A 20,396-nucleotide genomic window follows, 5' to 3' on the forward strand; every position below is an offset into this window, starting at 1 on the left:
CCAAACACTACTGAAATATTCCAACTTTTGTATGTCAACAAAAGAAATTCAAAATGAATTTTGAAAAATCCTGAAAATGTAACTGTGACAAGGTAAACCACAACCAAACACTACTGAAATATTCCAACTTTTGCTTTTCAACGAAAGAAATTCAAAATGAACATTGTAAAATCATGAAAATGTAACTGTGACACGGTAAACCACACCCAAACACTACTGAAATATTCCAACTCTTGCATTTAAACGAAAGAAATTCAAAATAAACTTTGAAAAATTAAGAAAATGTAACTGTGACAAGGTATACCACAACCATACACTACTGAAATATTCCAACTCTTGCATTTCAACGAAAGAAATTCAAATGAACTTTGAAAAAATCAAGAAAATGTAACTGTGACAAGGTATACCATAACCATACACTACTGAAATATTCCAACTCTTGCATTTCAACGAAAGAAATTCAAAATGAACTTTGAAAAATCAAGAAAATGTAACTGTGACAAGGTAAACCACAACCAAACACTACTGAAATATTCCAACTCTTGCATTTCAATGAAAGAAATTCAAAATGAACTTTGAAAAATCAAGAAAATGTAACTGTGACAAGGTAAACCACAACCAAACACTACTGAAATATTCCAACTCTTGCATTTCAACGAAAGAAATTCAAAATGAACTTTGAAAAATCAAGAAAATGTAACTGTGACAAGGTAAACCACAACCAAACACAACTGACATATTCCAAAACGTGAAAAAAATCGAATCAAAATAAAAATGAACATTAAAAAATCAAGAAAATGTAACGGTGAAAAGGTCAAACACAAACAAACACGACTGCCCAATTACAACTCTTGAATTACAATGACATAAATTCAAGATGAACATTTAAAAATAAAGAAACTGTAGCTGTGACAAGTTAACCCACACCCACCCCAGAGTAAAATAGTCCTACTCTTGCATTTCAATGAACGAAAGTCAAAATGAACATTGAAAAATCATGAAAATGTAAATATGACAAGGTAAACAACAACCAACCACTAATGAAATATTCAAACTCTTGCATTTCAATAAAAGAAATTCGAAATGAGCTTTGAAAAATCAAGAAAATGCAACTGTGACAAGTTAAACCACAACCAAACACTACTTAAATATGCCAACTCTTGCATTTCAAGTAAATAAATTCAAATGAACTTTTAAAAATCACGAAAATGTAACTGTGACAAGGTAAACCACGACCAAACACTACTGAAATATTCCAACTCTATATTTTAAAAGAAATAAATTCCAAATTAGCTTTTAAAAATCAAGAAAATTTAAATGTGACAAGGTAAACCGAGATCAAACACTAATGAAATAGTCCAACTCTTGCATTTCAACGACAGAAATTCAAAATGAACTTTGAAAAATCAAGAAAATGTAACTGTGACAGGGTAAACCATGACCAAACACTACTGAAATATTCCAACTCTTGCATTTCAACGAAAGAAAATCTAAATGAACAATGAAAAATCAAGAAAATGTAACTGTGACAGGGTAAACTACAATAAAACACTACTGAAATATTCCAACTCTTGTATTTCAAAGAAAGAAATTCAAAATTAACTTTGAAAAATCAAGAAAATGTAACTGTTACAAGGTAAACCACAACCAAACACTTCTGAAATATTCCAACTCTTGTATTTCAATGAAAGAAATTCAAAATGAACTTTGAAAATCAAGAAAATGTAACTGTGACAAGGTAACACACAAGCAAACACTACTGAAATATTCCAACTCTTGAATTTCAACTAAAGAAATTCAAATGAACTTTTAAAAATCAAGAAAATGTAACTGTGACAATGTAACCCACAAGCAAACACTACTGAAATATTTCAACTCTTGCATTTCAACGAAAGAAATTCAAAATGAACTTTGAATAATCAAGAAAATGTATCTATGACAAGGTAAACCACAACCAAACACTACTGAAATATTCCAACTCTTGCATTTCAACGAATGAAATTCAAAAAGAACTTTGAAGAATCAAGAAAATGTAACTGTGACAAGGTAAACCACAAGCAAACACTACTGAAATAGTCCAACTCTTGCATTTCAATGAAAGAAATTCAATATGAACTTTGAAAAATCAAGAAAATGTAACTGTGACAAAGGTAAACAACAACATAACACTACTGAAGTAATCCGACCCTTGCATTTCCATGTAAGAAATTCAAAATAAACTATTAAAAATCAAGAAAATTTAACTGTGAAAAGGTAAAGAACAACCTAACACTTCTGAAATATTACAACTCTTGAAATTAAATTAAAGAGATTATAAATGAACTTTTAAAAATCAGTAATATGTAACTGTGAAAAGGTAAAACAAAACCAAACAATAGTTAAATATTCAAAATCTTGAATTTCAATGAAAGAAATTCAAAATAAACTTTGAAAAATCAGGAAAATGTAACTGTGACATGGTAAACCACAACCAAACACTAGTGAAATATTCCAACTCTTGCATTTCAACGAAATAAATTCAAAATTAACTTTGAAAAATTATGTGAATGTAACTGTGACAAGGTAAACCGCAACCAAACACTACTGAAATATACCAACTAGTTCATTTAAATGAAAGAAATTCAAATTAACTTTTAAAAATCATGTTAATGTAACTGTGACAAGGTAAACCACGACCAAACAATACTGAAATATTCCAACTCTTGCATTTAAATGAAAGAAATTCAAAATGAAATTTTAAAAATCACGAAAATGTAACTGTGACAAGGTGAACCGCAACCAAACACTAGTGAAATATTCCAACTCTTGCATTTCAACTAAAGAAATTCAAAATGAACTTTGAAAAATTAAGTGAATGTAACTGTGACAAGGTAAACCTCAACCAAACACTACTGAAATATTCCAACTCTTGCATTTCAACGAAAGAAATTCAAATGAACTTTGAAAAATTAAGGGAATGTAACTGTGTCAAGGTAAACCTCGACCAAACACTACTTAAATATTCCAACTCTTGCATTTCAATGAAAGAAATTCAAATGAACTTTGATAAATCAAGAAAATGTAACTGTGACAAGGTTAACCGCACCCAAACAATAGTGAAATATTCCAACTCTTGCATTTCAACTAAATAAATTAAAAATGAACTTTGAAAAATTAAGTGAATGTAACTGTGACATGGTAAACCATCACCAAACACTAGTGAAATATTCCAACTCTTGAATTTCATCGAAAGAAATTCAAAATGAACTTTGAAAAATTAAGGGAATTTAACTTTGACAATGTAAACCGCAACCATACACTAGTTAAATATTCCAACTCTTGAATTTAAAAGAAAGAAATTCAAAATGAACTTTGAAAAATCAAGACAATGTAACTGTGACATGGTAAACCACGACCAAACACTACTGAAATATTCCAACTCTTTCATTTCAATGAAAGAAATTCAAAATGAACTTTGAAAAATCAAGAAAATGTAACTGTGACAAGGTAAACCGCACCCAAACACTACTGAAATATTCCAACTCTTGCATTTCAACGAAAGAAATTCAAAATGGACTATCAAAAATTAAGGGAATGTAACTGTGACATGGTAAACTACAACATCACACTAGTGAAATATTCCAACTCTGGCATTTCAACGAAAGAAATTCAAATGAACTTTGAAAAATCAAGGGAATGTAACTGTGACAAGGTAAACTACAACATCACACTAGTGAAATATTCCAACTCTTGCATGTCAACGAAAAAATTCAAAATGAACTTTTAAAAATCAAGAAAATGTAACTGTGACATGGTAAACCGCAACCAAACACTAGTGAAACATTCCAACTCTTGCATTTCAACGAAAGAAATTCAAAATGAACTATGAAAAATTAAGGGAATGTAACTGTGACAGGGTAAACTACAACATCACACTAGTGAAATATTCCAACTCTTGCATTTCAACGAAAGAAATTCAAATTAAATTTGAAAAATTAAGGGAATGTAACTGTGACATGGTAAACTACAACATCACACTACTGAAATATTCCAACTCTTGCATTTCAATGAAAGAAATTCAAAATGAACTTTGAAAAATCAAGAAAATGTAACTGTGACATGGTAAATCACGACCAAACACTTCTGAAATATTCCAACTCTTGCATTTCAACGAAAGAAATTCAAAATGAACTATCAAAAATTAATGGAATGTAACTGTGACAGGGTAAACCACAACATCACACTAGTGAAATATTCCAACTCTTGCATTTCAACGAAAGAAATTCAAAATGAACTTTGAAAAATTAAGGGAATGTAACTGTGACATGGTAAACTACAACATCACACTACTGAAATATTCCAACTCTTGCATTTCAACAAAAAAATTCAAAATGAACTTTGAAAAATCAAGAAAATGTAACTGTGACAAGGTAAACCACAACCAAACACTACTGAAATATTCCAACTCTTGCATTTCAATGAAAGAAATTCAAAATGAACTTTGAAAAAATCAGACCTTTGGAGGGGGAGGGGCCGGGGGCAGGGGGTCGTTCTGTGTCTCAATGCACAAAAAAGTATAAAAAATGATGAGGGAATGGGGGGGGGAAGGAGGAGGAGGAGGAGGAAGGAGGAGGTGGGAGGAGGAGGTAGAAGGAGGAGGGAGGAGGAGGAGGAAGGAGGTGGGAGGAGGAGGGAGGAGGAGGAGGTGGTGGGAAGAGGAGGAGGGGGGTCGGGGGAGGGCCTTTGGGGCACAGGGAGGGCCTTTGGGGCACAGGGAGGGCCTTTGGGGCACAGGGAGGGCCTTTGGGTGTCTGGGTGTCATTTGGGGACCGGTGGATGGCCTTTGGGACCCCGTTGGTCCGTTGGGAGCTCGATGGGCCTTTGGGGGGCCCGGGGATGGCCGTTGAGGGTCTGGGGTGGGCCGTTGGGGGGCGGGGGTACCCTTGGGGGGGCGGGGGGCCCTTTGCGGACCAGTGGTGGGTCTTGGAGGGTCTGAGGAGGGCGTGTGGGGGGTTGGGGCTCTTTGGGAGCTTGGGGGGCCTTTGAGTACCGGGGGCTTCCTTCGGGGTTGTGGTGGGGGATCGGAACCCTTTGGGGTTGGGGTAGAGGACCTCACAACACTGTTCAAATGGAACTTGTGTATTATAACGACCACACTCAAAACCTCTTCTAAAACCATTTCTAAAATCTTCTTTCAAAATGTCTCTAACGGTTTCGCCGAAATAATTCCATAAAATGGATAAAACCGTTTCGCCCAAATAATCCCTAAACGTAATTTCAGCGTGTTCCTTTTGAATGGCATCTCTGCGCTAACGCATTTAAAATTTCTAGGAAACCCTTTCCTACGTTAATCTCTTCATCTCATAAATTTTCCTAGCTAAACTATTAGGGTTTCGTTAGAATATCAATTTACCTCTCCGACTTAAAGCTCCGTGAAGCCGTATTTAAAAATAGAATTTCTATCTCTTTAGACCCCCGCATAATTCCAAGATAACAAGTGATGTCAATTATAATTCCTGACCCTAAAGATCAATGAAGCCCTATTTGAAAATAGAATATTAATTTTTCTCTCTGACCTAAAGAACGTTTATCCCTCAGACCTAAGATTAAAGAAGCCTTAATGTTTCTTAATTCTCCCCTTCGTGAATCAATAATTTCCCCTAGCAATTATGTAAATCACAGATTAAAGAAGCCTTAATGTTTCTTAATTCTCCTCTTCGTGAATCAATAATTTCCCCTAGCGATTATGTAAATCAATTTCTCAGGTTAAGCTAACCAAACAACAAAGAAGCCATGTTTGTTTCTTAATGTCCCCTTCGTGAATCAATAATTCCCCCGCCGATTATGTAAATCACCCTCATGTCATTACACGTGGCCAAACAACAACAGATCGATTGACCTTGACACACCCCCCCGATTAGACTCGATCGATAATCCTTGAATAAATTATGCAAAAAAAAAGTTGTAGGTGGCAGCAGGGGTGGGCAATGGGAGTAGCACCCCCCCCTCTACTTATATATATATATATATATATATATTATGTATACTACAGCCGTTGAGAGGGGGAGGTGGAGCAAAAATAAAAAAAAAACAAAAAAAAACAGGGACCTGGGCCTGATGGAAGCCCAGGTTGAGACATGGTAGGTGGTAGGATTTTCTTTTCTTTTTTCAGCCTGACTGCATTAAACGCTTTTTTTCCATGATATATTAGTGAGAATGAGAGGAAAAACTTCGCCCAAATCAAGATTTGGCACTGCCTCTATGAGTCAGAAAATTGTCAAATTGCACTGTAAGTTTTTCTTTTAAAAAAGCACACTGATATTCGAAAAAAATTTAACGATTGACAAAGAAATGGTTCAGCCCAGGCATGTAAGTACTAAAGGCTTCTGGAGTTTATTCCCAAATAAGCTCCGCCTATTATTTTGTTTTCAGTCAAAGTTGTTTCCCCTTTAAATGTCGCCTCCTCCCTTAAAAAGCTCTCTGTGTTCATATCTGATCTAGTATTTGCACAAGGGACCATTGACCATACCTTAAATGAAAAACTACTGCTATTCCCATGATTCACTTTATTTTTAAAGTACATCTAATCTTTTTTTTCGCTTTACCAAGTGTCAGTCCTGTAAAATAAATTCCTGCAAGTGTGTAAGTAAGGGGCAACCTGGCTCAATTGTAACCGAACCTCTAAAAAACGGAATTTTGATATCAATAGATATATAAAAAGAATCGGCTTATTATGCTTATTTTAAATATAGAAGTTTCATTAAGTTTAGTCTTACCAGCGAAAGGCTACGAGCCTGAGAAAGTTTACCTGATTTTCGTAAAAAGGGAGAAACACCCCCTAAAAGTATTGGAATCTTAATGAAAATCACACCGTCACATTCACCGTATCAGAGAACCCCACTGTAGTAGTTTCAAGCTCTTATCTGCAAAAATGTGGAATTTTGTATTTTTTGCCAAAAGAAAGATAACAGATGCATGTTTATTTGTTTGTTTGTTTTTTTTTGTTTTTTTTTCAGGGGTGACTCTATTGAACCAGTGGTCCTAGAATATAGTGAGAGGGCTCATTCGAACGGAAATTACAAGTTCCAGTGCCATTTTTAAGTAACCAAAAAGATTGGAGATAACCAAAAACCTGGGCCCTTCCCTGTCCCTTTTTTTCCAAAGTCGTCCGATCAAAGTTTTGAGATAGCCATTTTAATCAGCATAGTTTAAAGACCTAGTAGCTATGCATTTGGATATAACATGACCCCCCCCCCGCCAGTGCCCCAGGGGAAAGGTCTTTAAGTCATAAATTTTGCCCATTTTTTACACATACTGTTTGTTATTGGCAAGTATGTATACATTTTCGGTTGGGAGGGGCGGGGGTGAATTTTTCGTTGGTGGTTTTTCCAAGGGGGAATTTTCTATGAGGAGGGAAGTTTCCAGGGGGTGAATTTGTCATGGTAAATTATACACTGGGGGAATTTACCAGAATTCCTATACAGAATTCTTTTTAAATGTCTTGCTTTCTCTTTTCCGTCTCAATTATACGCGTTAAGTTGTTAAGGGTAATTGTTCGGGGTAAATTTTCACCGGGACGGAATTGTCTATATGATATTTCCGTGGGGAGGGGAATTTCTCCGTGGAAGTGGGGCCAGATTTCGTGGCGTTACTTAAAAACGATTAGAAATTAAATAAAAAAAAAGTTTTTTTTTGGAAAGTAAGGAGCAATATTAAAACTTTAAAAAATAGAAATTATTACGTGTATGAAGGGGATTCCCCCCTCCTCAACACCACGCTCTTTACGCCAAAGTTTGAATTTGGTCCCAATTCTTTAAGAACGACTCTTGAAATACAAGGGTTGTTCAATTAGAACAATAGGAAGTTTTTTTTAAAGTACTAAAAAACTTTAACGTAAAGAGTGAGTTGTTGAGGAGGGGGCAATCCCCTTTACACACGTAATAATTTCTGTTCGTTTTCAGTTTTAATGTTGTTCCTTACTCTCAGTTGAAAAAACTTGCTTTGTTAAATTAAATATGTTAAACAATAGCAGCATTGACAAAGTCTGATACAACAGGATGTCTTTTTTAAGCAAATATGGTTTAGAAAGGGGTAAAATACGTATTGTCTTCTTGTGGTCCGTCATTTGAGACCTAGAGAGTCTTTAAATTCTGGTAATTTTCTCTTTATCCATGTTGTAATGTTTTTGTCATATAAAATTATGCATAATCAATTGTTGTGGAACATTTTCGAACTAGGTGTGACTCCTTTCCCATGCAAACAGAAATTCCGCTTCCAGTCCTCCCTGGAATCTCTACTTGTTAATTTCGTATATTTTCAAAAAAAAAAACAAAAAAACAATCGTTTTTTTTCGATACCTCCCCCCCCCCCTCCTCCGCTGTCACCAAAACCAGTCCTTTCTTGTGTGAATACAATAAAAGTAACTTAATACTCCATATGGTTCATTAATATTCTTTTTTTTAGCTTCTCGTAGCTCAATTCAGTGGTTTTAAATTAGTTTTGTTTGACATTATTAACCAGCTGTTGATGAGAAGTAAGAACAACAAAACCAGCAAACTTTTGACAAATGCTTACTTGGGTTACGTCCATCCTCTTGGGGCTCTCTGTGGACACAACTCATGGCAACTCATGCGCCATACACGACCATGGAGGATGACTAGGCTGTGGAATAGGCCCGCTTTGAGTTTTTTTTTATATAGATGGCTGTTTTTCTAGAGGTTTGCTAGTCTTTGGAAACTAGAGCTTGCAAGTGTTCTAGCACTTGCCTAGCACTAGTGTTCAGTTCTCTTTTTTATATGTCGGAGCTACGTCAGTCATCAGAGGAGAATGACTTGAATCGACGTGTAACCTCTTGATCGGGTATGGGGAACCGGGGTAATATTTCAGGATGAGCAGCTGCTGGGGGGGGGGGGGCAGCTAAATTCCTGTAAATAGTCTAGTGCTGTATTCAGGAATTAGGAGGGGGACTCATATGCAGTTAAACTGAAAGCAACCCTGAAAATCCAACAAAAAGATATTCCCTGAATGCAATGAAGTAAGAATTTCGCTATTATAGTGTTTGGTTTAGAAGATAGGATAAACTGAACTGTTTTTTCTTAGCTATTTATTGAATGGTAAGAGTTGCTTCCAGATTAACTGCATCCCAATCCCCCTGCCCCTAATGTCTGAATATGGCACAACGCTAAATATGTAAATGTTTACTTTTTTTTTGGGGGGGGGGTTCAGGCTATTTCTCGGGTTTGTCTCTTATTTACAGTTGGATCATAATGCCACACAATGCCAGTGTAATAACACAAAGCTAAAAATTAGCAAACTTATATCTGGGATAAAGCATTAGGAGGATGGGCTAAGATGCACTTAACCAGAAAGCGACTCTGAGAGTCGAATAAATATATTTCTTCTGGTTTTAATCGATTAATAATTTTTCTATTGCAGTATCTTGTTCAGAAGAGATTGTGAACTCTGCTATTTTTCAAGAAAGAGCAACAGTAGATAATGACTAATAATGAAGCGTTTCCTTTTTTATAAGCATATTTTTTACTAATTTATGGAGTTTCAAATCCTAAATTGTTCGGGATGTTTCATTGCCAACCATTTAACAATCATCAGCCTTATTAACATTAAATAAAAGTTAGAGTGAAGCAGCAAATTTTTTCTGTCAAACAAAAATGAATGCAGCGATTAGTTATATACACACACTCGAGAACCAGATGTAGTTCAAAGGAGGGGATCAAAAGAATTTTCTAGATGGAATAGCAAAAAGTTAAATAAAAAGCTGATCGGCGTGAATCTTGTGATTTACTTTTTAGTGTGCGTTTTTTTTTTTTATAGACGTTCCAAGTACGGAGAATTTGATGACAGTGATAGGCCTTCTAACAGAAACCTGAAAAATAGAGACCTTCCTGACGTGCGTGTAAGTTAATATGTTCCTACTATGTTTTATTCAACGGTCACCTAGATTAGTTTCTTTTTTTGTGGTAAGCATCCCAGAAAACTACACATGAAATGAACTACTACTACTACTAACAACTCACTGCAGTACCAATTTGCCTGAAGCCAATACAGCTTCGTACCCTCCTCCTCCGTTCCAATCTATTCAGAGCCTCCCTTTTTGAACCTCTCAAGAAGTTCCAGTTCCCATGAAATCCATCTTTACGACCTCCCCCCAGCCCATTCAAGGACAAACGGCTTTTCGTTTGGCCGTAGATGGTTGGCCAAAAAGGACAATCGTCGGCTATCGTTTATCCTTCATCTCCAGAATGTGTCCTTGCTATACCACCCTTGAAAGCGCAGTAGAACCATGTTTTTCGTACAGCTTAATGTTTGAAATATGGTCAGTCAGGCTTGTGGCCAAAAGAATCTGTTGACAATTCCTCTAGAAAAAAAACCCTCCTCTATCTTTCGGAGCTTCCACGTTTCAGAACCAGACCTGACTACTATTCTTCCAAACTTTTTTAAACTTTAAAAAAATACTCCGTTTCTTGGCTATTCCACTTTTAACATCTTCATGTATCCACCACCCATACTAATAATACTACCGTGGTAATTGAAGCTATCCATTTGATCGATCTTTTCGTTACCCAACATCACTTCTTCACCTTCACTTATTCCTTGCCTAAGCGACTTAGCCTTCTTAACGTTAAATTTCGAACCTATTCTTGCGCCCTGAACTCTCAAATCCTTGAAAGAATTATCTATATTGCTAACATTTTCATCAAGGGCACTCAAATCATCAGCATTTTCAAAATATAGGAGAGTTTTACTTTGTCATTTGGATCCATGCCCTCCCACAGCCTCTGTCGTGCTCCTTAGGAATAAGTCCATCAAAGTGATCCGTGTAAGTGGGGATAAAATACAATTTTGTTTAACTCCTGAATCAATACGAAACGACGTATTAATCTCATGTCCTCATGTCCTTAACCGCTGGAATTTTATTCTTATATATAGGGCTAATTACTTTTATTTATTTATCTGGTATATTACACAGGGATAGGACCTTCGATAAAGTTCTTCTGTCAGCAGAATCAAACGATTGTTCATAATCTCTAAAATTAATGACTAAATGGGAATGATGACTCAGGAACTTCTCTACTAGTAAGAGTGAAAATTTGACTGGCGCATCCTCTTCCCTTCCTAAAACCACACTGTCATTCATTTAAAACTGTATCTGCGGCATCTAATTCTAAAAAGTATCATCATACTTATGTAATTGGCTTCCTATGGAAACCAAGCTAATGTATCTAAAATTACCAAACTCACTCTTATCGAACCCCTCTTTCTTATAGAGGGGTTTAATTAAAGTTTTCCTATAATTACCGACCGAAACTCAATCGCTACACTATTAGCACCTGAGGCCTTATTATTGTTTAATCCCTTTAGTATTGTGTAATTCTTCCTTGCAATTTAGCACATTCTCAGAATTTTATGCCCATCTCTTTTCAAATCTTTGCTTATCACTGATTGTGGTCCCATTCCTTTCTTTAAATGGAACATGTCCAGATTGACTATTTCCTCTCAATTTTTCAACATGCTAATACAATGTTTTACTATTATGCCGTCTATCTGTATCTTGCAGATGTTCATCAATTTTATCCATGGCCTTCACTTCACATGTTCTTAATTAATATTTTGATACTATCTCTACTTTCCTTACATTTCTCTTATTTTCACGTGATCTATCACTCAAATAAGTTTGGTACAACGCCCTTCTCTTCTCTTCTAGATTTAATGCATTTTCACTAATATTCCCAGCTGTGTTTCTAAATTTCCTTCCTAAGATACTATCAGCGACTTCACAAGCTGTTTTCCTAAAATTATTCCATCAATCTTTTACTTTGTCAAATTTTAAACTTCCCAGTTTAGTATTCAACCGTTCCTGGAAAGTTTCTCTGAAATCCTCATTCTGGAGACTAGAAACGTCATGACTTCCCAGAAGGTAGTTACCTTTCCTAAGTTTTAGCTTTAAATTAACCCTAGAAACTACTAGATGGTAATCTTAACTTTGATCATCACTAACATCACTTCTATATACCCTAGTATGTTGTATTTATTCGTCTATTCTTCAGTTTACAATAATATTATCAATAAGGTTGGCCGTGTTTCCATCATGTGAGTATCATGTAAGCTTATGAGCTATTTTGTCACCAAATGCTGTATTGCTTATAACTAGATTGTTGTGCCTACATAATTGCTGCAGTTTATAACAGTTATTATTTTCTTTTCCTAAACCAAATTTACATAGGATAGGATAACATCTATACCTGTTTCTACCAACATGGGCATTAAAAACCCATAATAAAAGTACTATATTTATTCCTAGGATCTGTTCTATCTGTTCCTGCAGCTGTAAGTAAAATACTATTTGACTTATATCTTGCACCTTTTAGCCACAAAATGAGCAACTAGCATTTTATTTTTAATACAATCCCAACCTAATTAAGACTTAGCACCTTCCTTATTCATCCTGAGACCTACTCTCCTCATGTGCACCCAATCCTTCCTGCCTGTGTAAATAAATTCTATATCACCTAATTTCATGTTTCCTACCCCCTGGGACGTGATTTTCTGAAACTCTTAACAAGTCCGGTTCAATTCAATTAAATTCAATTTTCAATTCAATTTATTAAATACTACAATAATTGCATAAATAGACTTAGGCGCTAGAGGTCCCAAGAAGCATAGCTTTTGGAGGACCTCGCATCAATCACAACCACACAAAACAAATCAGGGAAGGAAAAAAACAAATACAACAATATCTCGAAAATATAACCATAGTACGAGAAAAATCAACAAAAATAATTAGCCTTAGACTTAATTTTGTCCAAACTGAAAATCTCCTATAATTTATTTAAATTCCAAACCATTTATAATAGTATTAAACAACGGGGTTCTAATCTGATTCAACGTAATAAGACAAGAAAAAAGAAAAGAAGAAAATAGATAAAGTAAAGCAGAAAAAAATAGATAAAGCAAAATGAATAAACAAATATAGAAAACGAAAATACTTCAAGCCTTAGAGAATATTTTTCTGCAAAGGAAAGAAGAGTTTTTAATAAGAGAAAGTTCACTGGGAATAGAGTTCCAAAGAGCAATGGCTCTATAAATTGGTGATCTCTGGGCTGCTGAGGATACCCCTTTAGGCAGCCTAAATTGGTCTTGATGCTCGATCGAAGTAGGATATGATGTTTAGTGGAAGCGAGAAATTGAAGGCTCGATGAGCTAGTTTTAGGTTCTGCTTCTTGACGACCACATCTAAGGCATCTAGACCTGTATCACTGTAAAGGTCAGTTGTAGGATAGAGTTGAGGAAGACGAAAAGTTGCCTTCACCGCTCTATTCTGTGTTGTTCGGAGTTGCCGAAGGGAAGAATAGTTAGTATGGCACCATACAGTGCAGCAATAAGAAAGATAAGAAAGGACAAATGTATAGTAAAGAGAAAGCATTGCATCGGGAGGAAGAAATTGATTGGCACGATGAAGCATAGACACTTGACGAGAAATTATAGAATATGTAAATGAAATATGAGTTTTGAAAGAAAGAAAACAATTAAGGTGCACACCAAGAAGTTTAACACAAGAGCCCTGGGGAATTATATCTGTACCATAAAAAACAAAGATTGTTGGGGAAGGTTCAGACATGTGGTATGGGGTTCGAAAATGAATAATGCTACTCTTAGAGCTGTTCAACAGCATCCCGTTCTGCTCACGCCAATCACGCATATGGTTGAGCAGGAGCTGAGCCTTAGAAACAGCAGAGGGCAGGTCATTAGCAACCACAAAAAAAATTTACTACCGTCCGCAAACAAAACAGTGTGGGAATCAAGGTTGGGAGATGGAGGAAGGTCATTAATATAAATAAGAAAGACGAGTGGTCCCCAAACTGAACCTTGGGGTACCCCTTTGGAAACGAAGGCTAGATCAGAATATTTCCCATCATAACACACAAACTGTGATCTATTAGACAGGTAAGATTTAAACTATTCAAAAGCAATTCCCCGAACTCCAAGTAGAGACAGTTTTCCCACCAAGACAAAATGATCTACCATGTCGAAAGCTTTATAAAAATCAAGAAACAGTCCTAAAACACAACGACCCTTGTGCAAGTTAACACGCACGAATTCTGTAACGTCAATTAGAGCACATGCAGTAGAGAATTTAGGCCGGAAGCCATACTGGTGATCAGACAGAACAGAACCGCTTCCAGTTGAAGCACCAGTAGGCAGGAACGAAAAAAGCCTCTTCTGGACAACTTTTTCAAGTAATTTAGAGAAAATTGGGAGAAAGGATATAGGTCTATAATTTGACACTAAGATGGGGTCATTCTTCTTAAAAAGAGGGATTACTTTTGCTATTTTAAACGAATCCGGGTATTCACCTTTTGTAATAGAAAGATTAAAAAATATGGGTAAGAGGTTCAATAACGTAAGAAGAAATAGATTTAAGAAAATGGTTTGTTAGTCCAAGCACATCAGCTGTGTTACTACTGCTAAAAGAAGAAATAAAATCACAGATCTCTATGCTTGAACAAGGAGTTAAAAAAAAAAACATCTCTCAGCTGGTGAGGATTTACCTTGTTTAGGAAAGGAAGGGGTCTTAACTGTTGGTAGGGTGGTAAAGTAAGAATTGAAGGCATTAGGTACGCCGGCTTTTTCAATATTTGAACTATCTGCATTCTTGAAGGTGGTAGGCTGTTTCTTTGATTGTTTCCTAGGAGATAAAGCTTCATTAACTACACTCCAAACTTTCTGTAAATTACCTTTTCATTCCTGAATTTTCAACAAAAAATAATTCTTCTTAGCTAGTCTAATTGTTGATGTTAATACATTCTTATAATGCTTATACTTTGATAAATCATCAGGTTCAAGGCTTTTGCAAGCCAGCTTGAAAATCTCTGACTTCTGCATTCTTGATTTCACATGACTAGGAGACATCCAAGGCATCTTGGGTTTATATTTACAGGAAGATTTTAGTAGTGGAAAATTTTTTTCAATTAATGTTTGCATCTGACTCATTAATGAGGCTGAGGCTGATGACTATAAATTCTTGTATAAGACTCTTCTTTGGCGTCCTCTCGGCTAAGCATTTTTATTTTGGGAACAGAACAATAAATTGGAAAATGGTCAGAAAGATCAGTGGAAATAATGCTAGAGGAAATTTTAATATCATTTTTAGAAGACAGAAAAATGTTGTCAATCAGTGTTGCAGAAGATCTGACTGGATCAACACGAGTAGGAAAGAAAATGCAAGGAAGAAGACCAGAGGAAGAAATAGATTTTAAAAAACGGTCAGACTCATCGTCACACCCAATTTTCAATACATTGCACTTAAAGTATCTAGAGGATTAAAAGCAGTCATAATATATAGAGGAGAAAAATGGAAATTCACAATTTGCTCAAATTGGACCATTCTATGAGACAAGATCAAGATCACCACCTGAGAAATTTAAATTCGCGGGTGAAAAGGAACAACCTAGACCATCAAATCAAAAAGGGCATTGAAAAAATGTATCAGAACGTGTCAAAAATTAAATTAAAGAACAAAGAATTGTGTGGTTAGAAGACAAGCGACGGCGAGAATCAGAACGAGTCAAAAGTGAAAGTGAAGAAGAAAGAAATGTTACGTTAGAAGAGCAACGTCATCGCATTCTTCGACGCCAACAAACTGGTGCAAAACCAAGTACAAACCTAGAAAGATGCCGTAAGCTACGTAAGTGTTAATTAAGAGTCATTGGGACCCTTCAACGTTGTATGTATTCACTGTGGAATCCTCCGTTTTCGCGAGTAAAGAGCAGCTAACAAATGTGATTCATTTGGAGGTTTGGTTGGTTGTTTGCTTGGTTGAATTGTATTGCGACCTCTACAATTTCCAAATGAATTGATTTGGCCTTTTATAGGATGCAAGCCGTATTCTGGATTTTTTTTTTTGAGGGTGTTTTACACAAGGATTTTTTCGGGTGGGTCGGGGGATACACAAAAAACGCTTAAAAATTTGATTATATCCATTTTTGTTATGTTTTTATGAGTCAGACAAACATTTCGGGGGAGAGGTCAAACATTTCGCGTAGCCATGCTGGGGACCAGCGGTGACGCCAATTACAGTTGAATAAGAATGTATTATTTTAGCGTCTGTAAAGATTTCTTGCCCTTCTTTCTTTTTTATTTTATTTCTTGTCCCTGTGCATCTTGTTTTCTGTTCTTCCTTTATAAATTGAGATAGTTAGTTTTTGTGTAAATTTCAGTTGTTGTTTTTTATATTATTTTTTTTTTTTAGCCTCGATTGACCTCTCGTGTCATTCCACCTCAAGATGATAGAACTCGTGATGATGTTGTAAAGATGCAAGGACAGAATAAAGCCGTGAAAGAAAGGTGATTATGATCATTATCATTACACGTAACAGCAATAAACATTTTAAACTTGAATACTTTTGTGCTTATACATTTGTAGTTAGATAAAACGCAAAAATTTTCGGTATATAATGCCAAAGTAAAAAGAAAACCAAACTGAAAGCATATCTTCACAAATTCTCCTTTTACTCGCCGTTTTTGAAAAGCTGAGAAAAAACCATAGCATCAGAATGTAAAATGGAACATTTTAGTGGAAGTTGACAAAAACATATGAGACAGAGGTATTGGCTAATAGGCTAATCCAGAATCTTGGTTAGATTTGAATATTAATGTTCACTCTTTATTCACAAGTCATACCTTTTAACCAATTTCTAATCAAGCCAGGTAGGTAGCTCTAAAAGTGGTTTTATACAATCTGTTGAATTTACTATATTTAATAATTTATTATTAATAGCATTATTAGATATTTAGAATAATTATTTTGACTATAGGCCTCATTATTATGTCTTAGGTCAGCTCCCTTGTAACATGGATTCTTTCTGTTCCATAACATTCCTTACTTTGTAGAAGTTTTTTTTTTGTCTTTTAATATAACGGTTCCCTGAAGCAGGATTTCCAACCTATCACACTTATCTCTTCTTCACTAAGTTCAATTGTAAATAAACGAATAACGACACTCATGGTGACCAGTCGGTTTTATGAGGAATCATTTTGATTTTATAATTTTCTACTAAACAACTAATGCAAACATATATCATTGTTGAGCCGCCTGAGACTAATACACTGGTGAGCTCACCTCTTCTATCCCGTCTTGTTTAAATTCTTCGCTAGGGCTATCAAATATTTCGTTCCATAACATTCCTTACTTTGTAGAAGTTTTTTTTTTGTCTTTTAATATAACGGTTCCCTGAAGCAGGATTTCCAACCTATCACACTTATCTCTTCTTCACTAAGTTCAATTGTAAATAAACGAATAACGACACTCATGGTGACCAGTCGGTTTTCTGAGGAATCATTTTGATTTGATCATTTGCTACTAAACAACTACTGCAAACTTATCTCATTGTTGAGCCGCCTGAGACTAATACACTGGTGAGCTCACCTCTTCTATCCCGTCTTGTTTAAATTCTTCGCTAGGGCTATCAAATATTTCGTGGTAACGAACTGTAAGTAAGGAGCCATGCGGCTCAATAGTAGCCGAACTGTAAGAACCAGAGCTGTGATAATAATAGATACATGAAAAGAATCGAATTTTGTTGCTTATTCGCAGTATATAAAATCCATCAAATTTAACCCATCAAAAGTTACGAGCCTGAGAAAACTTGACTAATTTTGAAAAATGAGACACCCGTAAAAAATCAAATGATCTTAATGAAATCACACCATGAGATTCAGAATATCGAAGAACCCTACTGTAGAGGTATCAAGCTCCCATATACAAAAATGTTGAATTTAGTTTTTTCTCTTTTTTTGCCAGAAGCAAGATTATGGATGCGTGTTTTTTTTTCAGGGGTGATCGTATTGAACCAGTGATCCTAGAAAATCGGGAGAGGGTTCATTTGATCGGAAATCAAAAGTCTAGTGCTAAGTGACAAAAAATATCGAAGGGCAGCTAGCCCCCCTCCCACCCCGTTTTTTAACCCAAATTTATCCGAAAAAAATGATCTTAATGAAATCACACCATGAGATTCAGAATATCGAAGAACCCTACTGTAGAGTTTTCAAGCTCCTATATACAAAACTGTGGAATTTTTTTTTTTTTTTTTTTTTTTTTTTTTTTTTTTGCCAGAAGCAAGATTATGGATGCGTGTTTTTTTTTTCAGGGGTGATCGTATCGAACCAGTGATCCTAGAAAATCGGGAGAGGGTTCATTTGATCGGAAATCAAAAGTCTAGTGCTAAGTGACAAAAAATATCGAAGGGCAGCTAGCCCCCCTCCCACCCCGTTTTTTAACCCAAATTTATCCGATCAAAGTTTTGATCGGACAATTTCTTTCGACCATACGGTCGAAAGATCTAATAACTATGTCTTTGAGGACGACTTGACCCCCTACAGCCCCGGGTGAAGGTGTGCAAGTTATGAACTTTGCCCATTGCTTACATATAGTATTGCCTATAGGTAAGTATAATGATATCTTCCGAGGGGGAGAGGAGATTTTCTGGTGGGGGATGCTTACGTGGGAAGATCTTTATATGGAGGGGTTTTCGTGGGGGAAGGGAAATTTCCATGGGACAGGGAGCTGGATCTCCCAGAATTAATTATAAAACTATCAGAAATTACATAAAAAAACACGTTTTTTCAACTAAAAATAAGGAGCAATATTAAAACTTAAAACGAATAGATATTATTATGTATATGAGGGGGTTGCGCTCTCCTCAGTACCTCGCTCTTTACGCTAAAGTGATTTTTGAATTTTTAAAAAAGAATTTGAATTTTGAATTTTTAAACTCTAATTAAATGGTCCTTGTGTATCAGGAGTCATTCTTAAACTTCTACACACTTCTAATGTATTTTTCTTTCCTTTTAGAAACCGAAGAATATTTGGTGCATTGCTTGGAACCCTTTCAAAATTTCAAAAGGAAGAAACTTCGATCCATAAAGAACAAGTAAGGTTTTTTTTTATACGAGGCATGTTTTTTAAGTAAGTACCGTTTTGCGATTCCGCCGCCACAGCGCTACGGTTAGACCCCGGCGCCGCGCCAGCAGAGCGCTCGACAGCCGCTCCTAAGCGGTCCGGTCGACCACCGTCACAGTGTCGTAAAGCCGCCGGCGCGCCGCAGGCAGAGGTGGCAGCGCTCGGTTGACTTTAAATTATTTTTACGGAAATTCTTTATTGCGTCAACTGTAAAGTCAGATCTTTTCCGTCTCTTGTGGTTTAGTATTTCGATTTTTCAGATTAGAAATCAAGCAGAGCTTGCACTATTTCCGAATTTTCGGGTATATCCCCGAAAATCTATGCGTCACCCCGAAAAAAAAAATTTGGTTCCCCGAAAATCACGCAATCACGGTGCCACCCCTAGTGATTTATCACCAGTGACTTTCCTTGCCAAATATTACTTTGTATTAGTCCCCGAAGCCGCGCCACGCCGAAATAACGGCGGCGAATGTGTGAATCAGTATCGGCGGCGGCGCGCCGCTAGGCGCGCCAAATTTTTTTTTGCGGCGCGCCGATTTTTCTGATTAAAAATAATAATAAAAATTCCACTTCACCAAGCACGTTCAACCTTGATTTTAGTAAGGATTTTTAAATGGTTGGCTAAAAACATGCAAGAACAATATGACAAAACAGGAATTTGTTGGGCCGTGCGGAAAGTGTTTATGTTCACTGTCGATCAGACCAAGTAGAAGTCTCATTTTTAGCCACTAGACCCTGGGAAACGGATGTTGTGTTTATGTTTAAAATCGCATTGTTCCTATAAAATCCCGTGTTTAGTCATTTCCTTCTTGTTAATGATTTGGGCTAATGTGTGTATAATTTTCAAGGTTTGAAGTTCAAACATCTCTTGTTCATCAAATACATACGAAAAGGAAGTGAAAAAAAACCAAAGAAATAACAACATCGAAAAAACACTGTATACAAATCAGATACCATGGCTTAATAACACCAACAATTTAAAATCAGCAGTTACATCACTTTAGTTACAATTGATGTAACAAAATTGAGTTTGTTCACACTGCCTGGAGCCATTGATCTTTTTGCAGTCACTATCAGTCCTGTCGTGCTAAAAAGCCGTTTAGCTGAGGCACATGTGGCCGGTACAGCCAGACCTTGACGAGCGTAAACTGCCACTCGCGGGATCTGATACTAGTATTGGACCTTGGGGTCCCACAGAATGCCGCAAATGGGCTTTGTATCTTCTCTGTATCTGCTGAAATAAGTTGTTTTATAAGGGAGAACAAACCTGCACCTTCACCATAGAGCTCCTGCGCCCTACACTACAGGAGGAACTAAACTGGACCTTTACCCTCTTTTCTTATCAACACGGAATAACCCTCCGAAATCCTTTTCTGAAAGAACTGGTCAAGTTATAACGTTTCAAGTCAAAGTTTAAGGCTACTTCAACTTCAGTGTACTC

At 36.1% G+C, this 20,396-nt stretch overlaps 1 protein-coding gene across 1 annotated transcript in view; it reads left to right on the plus strand.

Annotated features, from left to right (window-relative positions):
- Window positions 1-20,396, plus strand: part of Pnn (desmosome associated protein-like protein pinnin) — a 68,744-nt gene that overhangs the window by 26,866 nt on the left and 21,482 nt on the right. The window contains exons 3-5 of the mRNA XM_089090216.1: window positions 9,811-9,892; window positions 16,247-16,341; window positions 18,848-18,926. Of these exons, the coding sequence (XP_088946342.1) occupies window positions 9,811-9,892; window positions 16,247-16,341; window positions 18,848-18,926 (256 nt within the window). The remainder of the gene's footprint in view (window positions 1-9,810; window positions 9,893-16,246; window positions 16,342-18,847; window positions 18,927-20,396) is intronic.

Source organism: Artemia sp. Qi Xiang Cuo, chromosome 6, assembly GCF_049724085.1.
Source record: "Artemia sp. Qi Xiang Cuo chromosome 6, ASM4972408v1, whole genome shotgun sequence".
In the NCBI taxonomy this organism is placed as follows: domain Eukaryota; kingdom Metazoa; phylum Arthropoda; class Branchiopoda; order Anostraca; family Artemiidae; genus Artemia; species Artemia sp. Qi Xiang Cuo.